The sequence below is a fragment of the Neophocaena asiaeorientalis genome, unplaced genomic scaffold (genome assembly GCF_003031525.2).
Source record: "Neophocaena asiaeorientalis asiaeorientalis breed wild unplaced genomic scaffold, Neophocaena_asiaeorientalis_V1.1 scaffold221, whole genome shotgun sequence".
NCBI lineage: Eukaryota > Metazoa > Chordata > Mammalia > Artiodactyla > Phocoenidae > Neophocaena > Neophocaena asiaeorientalis.
Window position 1 is genome coordinate 561875 of NW_020173766.1, and position 5517 is coordinate 567391.

At 46.4% G+C, this 5517-nt stretch overlaps 1 protein-coding gene across 1 annotated transcript; it reads left to right on the forward strand.

Annotated features, from left to right (window-relative positions):
- The first annotated feature begins 1536 nt into the window (after positions 1 to 1536).
- Positions 1537 to 4712, forward strand: CRIPTO (cripto, EGF-CFC family member). Its single transcript, XM_024751520.1, has 6 exons — positions 1537 to 1571; positions 2365 to 2417; positions 2500 to 2634; positions 3093 to 3207; positions 3292 to 3401; positions 4600 to 4712. Exons 1-6 carry the CDS (start codon positions 1537 to 1539, stop codon positions 4710 to 4712), a joined length of 561 nt encoding a protein of 186 aa, XP_024607288.1.
- Positions 4713 to 5517: the final 805 nt, after the last annotated feature.

The following is a 5517-nucleotide window of genomic DNA, read 5'->3' on the forward strand; positions in this document are numbered from 1 at the left end:
GACAGAGCAGCTCATGTCATGGCTACAGTCTGGTCATCATGCAGTTAGCTTTTTCCCTCTGGTGGCAATTATAGTATCTGCAACACAGCTCAGGAATGTGCATCAGACACTGTGTCCTTCAGGGAGGAACTGAAGATTCTGTGACTCTATTGTCCTAATCATTAACTGCTTGAGCCTGCTCCTTTGTGACTCAACAGGAGACAAGGGACATGGAGGGGCTTTTTGTACCTGGGAGGGCCCCTCAGGGTCCTGCTTGGTTTCTAGAGGCCATGGGCTAAGTGACATGCCTCTCCAGCAGCAGCGTCTGGGGCTTCAGGGAACCACCAAATAAATGCTTACAGGGTTAACAGGGGACACAGCTGAATCTGGGGTTAATTCCCGTGTTGTTGGGGGCAGGGCGGAGAAGGGATGGAAGAGGCCACACTGTGGGCGCTGGGAGACTGTTAAAATGCAGTGAAACCCAGTGGCAAGGCTGAAATGGCCTCCCAGGCCGGACTGCCATGTTTCCAGAACATTTTCCTAGAGCAGGCCTGGCACCCCGATGCGTAGGCCACCAAAAAGGCGCAGGCCCTGGACGCGCACTCGCACCTCGCTGCCTGCCTCCCCTCGCCCCACACCCCACCCCTGGCGCCGGCTCCGCTTCCTTCCAGTCTCGCTTGCAAATTCAGGTGCGCCTGGTATTTACACCCACTCACTCCTGCGAGGGCAGGAACCCCCTCCCGACCCTGAACTTCTGTTTGGACTACCTGCTTCCTCGCCTTTCCCTCCCGCCCGCTGAGACACACTCTTCTCGACCACCTGAGTCTGCCTGGGGCGGAGCACGGGCTCAACACACCTTTCTTGGAAAACCAAAGATGAAAGCAAATTTCGGGAAATAAAACTTTTCAATAAAATATCAAACGCCTTGGGAGACCCATACATGGGGTTCAGGTTTTCCCGATTACAGCAATACTTTCCACCACTCCTCCAACTTGGAATCACCACCCCGTTAAGAGTAATTGGTTTGCTTTTTATTTTCTTCTTTCTTTCAAAGAGTAAATGTGATCTTTTTAACTCGAAACTAATGATAGAGACATTAGGGCTGATTAACAACAGTTTTACAAGAATGGCCTTTTCCATTCTCTCTTTGTTTGGCTTCACCGCCTCTCACCTCCACCCCCAAGTGTTTCAGCATTGTAATGCGCACGGGTCTCCGCCTCCCCGCCCACCGGAGGGCAGTCCCCGCCACCCAGGGGCTTGTGGCTGAGGAAGGAGAATCTCCCTGAAGGTTGTTTTTTTTTTTTTTTTTTTCCCCTGAAGGTTTTATTCAAAGCATTTATTAGGACCGACCTGTCTGAGAAACCCCCCAGTTTCTTCCGGCATCCTGGCTCCTGCTTCTGAGACCTTCTGGGGAGACCATATTTCTCATCTGGGATATTTTTCTCCTTAAATGCCCATTTTCGCTTCAAGAAATTAACATTTTCCTTTGGGTGTTTTGGCAATGACTGTGAATTAAAGCCAGCCTAATATCTTTTTCTTTCTAAATTGTTAGGAGCCATGGACCAAAGAAAGATGGAGCGCTTTTCTTACAGGTATGAACCAATCTTGAGTGTGAGCTTTTGATTACTAGTTTCCCAGCTTAGGAAACATGTCCTACACCTCTCTGTTGTTTGATTTCCGCTCATTCAAACCTTAAAGAGCTGCCAACAGTGCTGCTGTTTTCCCAAAAGACCTGGAACTTAAAGTTACATCCACCTTTGCTATTGGCTTTTAACATCTTCAAACAGGTCACTGGCTCTGCCTCTGAAATGACTAGTGTTTTCCTACTCTCTTGTTAGAAAAGGTCAATATTACAACGAAATTAAGAATCTGCTTCTGAGAAGGTTAAAGGTATAGGCAGGTTTTCAATATTTGGGAACCGTTAAGAATAATGGGAATTTTTTTTAAACCTTGAACATCTTTTAAATGACTGGTTTAAATGAAATAGTTTGTAAAATGGAATTCATAAATTACATAGAATGTCATCCAGGCATTTAAAATTCCTATATGAAAACTATATGCAGGAGAAAAAAACATGTGAAATAGAAGATAAAAGATTTATACCTACTTAAAATTATGTGCATATGAGGACACAGCCTAAGAAGTAATAACACGTATTGGAAAGAGTTGGAGATTAGGTGGACTTTATTTTCATCATCTTTCTTTGTGTTGTTACGTGAATTAGTCAGCCATTTTAAAAGAAAGGAAAAAGGAAAAAAAGGAAAGTGGTGCTCTACAATTTCTCCCTAGTGGTCTGTAGTCCTGTGATGAGAAGACTCAGGTGTTAATTCAAAGGGATTTTATCTGCTTTGTTTTGCTAATGGAGGTCTGATTTCCTCTTCCTAGTATGATTTTGATCCTGGCCTTTTCCAGAGCATTTGAACTGGGATTAGTCACTGGTAAGAGACTTTGCTTTTTTGATCACTAGCAATTTTCACGTGGCCTGAAATACAGACGCAAGGAGTTAATTTTGTCATTCAGGATTGGGCCACTGTGAACTTGCCCGTCCATCACAGGGAGACCTGGCCTTCAGAGACGACGGCCTTCAGTCCCGGGAGGAGCCTGCAATTCGTCATCGGCCTTCCCAGTTTGTACCATCCATGGGAATCCAGAACAGTAAGACGTACCTGCCTTAGATCTACAGTGCGGTATTGCTATCCTGGTCCTTCACATGTTTCCTGATTATCTTTTAGACCCTCTTTCACCTAAGACAGTGGGCACCTGATTCTGGAGCTGGGCAGATGAATAGTTGGACTGGTTTTGATTCTGGGGGCCAGACAGGCATTGTGTACTTCACCTCCGCAGAATGCAGTTTCCCTCACCTGATCCCACTTCATGCTGGGGACTCCAGGTACCACCACTGGCTTATGCATGAAAAAAGATTTCTCTGATCAAAAGCACAGGTAGCCAAAGGAACACTAAAAAGGAGAGTCTTAGTCTGTTAGGTTTACAATGTTTATAGACATCTGTCAACACTTGGAGAGATTAAGCCCTTACTGCCATATTAACCTTGGCTAACGGGAACTCAGTTTTTCAATCCTTCCACCCTCTCAGCCACTTTTCTTACATTTCAGGTAAGGAGCTAAACAGAACCTGCTGTCTGAATGGGGGAACCTGCATGCTGGGGTCCTTTTGTGCCTGCCCCCCCTCTTTCTATGGACGGAACTGTGAGCATGACATGCGCAAAGAGTAAGCCACTGAAACGGACTGGGGGTGGAGAGGAGAAGGAAGGAGAGGTGGGGATTTTAACTCCGCATGTCCGTTCATCCTCAGGAACTGTGGATCTGTGCCCCATGACACCTGGCTGCCCAGAAAGTGTTCCATGTGTAAATGCTGGCACGGCCAGTTCCGCTGCTTTCCTCAGCCGTTCCTACCCGGTTGTGGTAAGCAAAGGGTTGCCTCTTTTGCCCTCTCAGGTTAGTTAGTTGCCTGTGGACACTTAATTAACAGGGTCTCTCCTCTTACCTCATGGCTTGCTGAAGACTGGCAGCCAGAGCTCTCCCTGTAAAAGCATCAAGGACTCCAGATGGGTTGGTTGCCCTGGTGTCCTTGATATTTACTTCCTCAATATGTGGCCAGTCGTGCTGCCTTTCAGGTGGAGAGTTATTTCAAGTCTATTTGACGTTCTACAGTATGTGAAATTCTATAGAGGCAAATAAACAAGAAAAGACTTGGCCTCTTAAACACGAAGAGACACTCTCTGGCGTTCCTTTCTTTGGGCAGGGAGACCCAGACAGGCTCCAGGGGGGCAGCTCAGTGCCCACCCCACAGCAGGGTTGGGGGCACCCAACTCCAATTATTGCCCTTAAATTCCACCAGAGGAACTGACCCCACTCTCCTTTCTTAGGAACTTCTTCAGGGATCCTAAAAGGCCCCTCTAGGGCACCCCCTGGTGATTGGTCTCATAACCCTTTCACCTCATTGATTTTTACTGATTTGAGGAAAGCAATGACAAGGGCAGGCACCTAGAAGAGAACAAGAGGAGAGGGTTTGCTCCCTACCCCAACCTGAGCCAGATTTCTAGGGCCACCTTAGTTCAGAGACCTCTCCTACTTCTGACTCTGCATGTGTCAGAAATTGAAAATGTTCCATAAATTGAAAATGAAAACAAATGCTTCCTTGAGTACAACATGGGACCCCAATCCAGACAGGGATTGTCTTTTCCTTTTGCATTGGGTATCAGGCCCAGGATAGGTGACTGGAAGGTGTGGGTGGAATGGCTGGATAGGTGGGGACCATATTTTCTCCCTGGAACTCGGGACGCAAAATGTGCTGTCTCCTTAGCATCAGAGCCTAACCAAGTTCTGCCACACGCCAGCAATTATAGGCGTCACCGGCTGGGGTAGGTTACCAGGTGTGAGAGCATGTATCCAGGGAAGATCAAGTTAACAGTTTGTCGCAATATTTTCTCAGGGGAGTCTAATTGCACATAATCGGTACTGTTGATCCCATAAGCACATTGTACTCATCAAATCTTGGGCCCTAACTGCTTTTGGGTTCGTGTAGATGTGCCACGTGTTTGCCAACAGGATAAAGTGTCAGAGGGATTTCCTTTAATGACCAAGTGTTTCTACCTTCCAGATGGCCATGTGATGGATGAGCACCTCACAGCTTCCGGGACTCCAGAATTAGCGCTGTCTGCATGTGCTTTTATGCTACCTGGCATCTGCCTTGCTATACAAAGTTATTATTAACCCACATTTGTGTGCAGCATTTGCCATGCAGCTTTCATGACCTTTAAAGACTGTCTCTCCAATGTCCCAACTGAGAGATGATCATTTGTTAGTAGTCTTGAAATGGTGAATAGATTTCCCTATGGTCCCTAACATTTCCTTAAAGTACCACCTACTTTCCTCTTCCCTGCCCTCTCCAAAAAACTACTTAAAAAAAAAAAGCCACATCTTGTTCCCAAGTCCTGTGTTTCTTGATACATGTAACTCTACCAAGGGCTTATTAATAGTTTCTTTTAAACAATTGAATTCTATCTTCAGATTATTGAAGGTTACTCCCAATGTGGAACTGAGCATAAAGCATTGAATAGAGTTGTGATCAGAATCAATTAAGATAGTATCTTAAGGGTTTCCCTGGTGGCGCAGTGGTTAAGAATCCACCTGCCAATGCAGGCGACACGGGTTCAAGCCCTGGTACTGGAAGATCCCACGTGCCGCAGAGCAACTAAGCCTGTGTGCCACAACTACTGAGCCCAGGTGCCACAAGTACTGAAGCCCGCACGCCTAGTACCCGGGCTCCGCAACAAGAGAAGCCACCGCAGTGAGAGACCCGCGCACCACAACAAAGACCCAATGCAGCCAAAAATAAACAAAATAAATTAATTTTTTAAAAAGTATCTTGAAAATGAAAGGAAAGGAAGCATTTGTAAGGGGAGCAAAGGAGAAGGGAGGGGGCAGACATCAGAGGTGAGAGACAGGATGCTGGAGTAATGGAAATGTGTGTGCATCCCTGGGAGACTAGGTAGAAAAGTGGGAGCAAATGAGAAAT

Excerpts from the sequence above, each read along its gene's own strand:
- CRIPTO (XM_024751520.1), top strand. The coding sequence starts at position 1,537 with ATGGACCAAAGAAAGATGGAGCGCTTTTCTTACAG. Across the intron at positions 2,635-3,092 it reads ATCCATGGGAATCCAGAACA|GTAAGGAGCTAAACAGAACC; the intron begins GTAAGACGTACC and ends CTTACATTTCAG. Across the intron at positions 3,402-4,599 it reads GCCGTTCCTACCCGGTTGTG|ATGGCCATGTGATGGATGAG; the intron begins GTAAGCAAAGGG and ends TCTACCTTCCAG.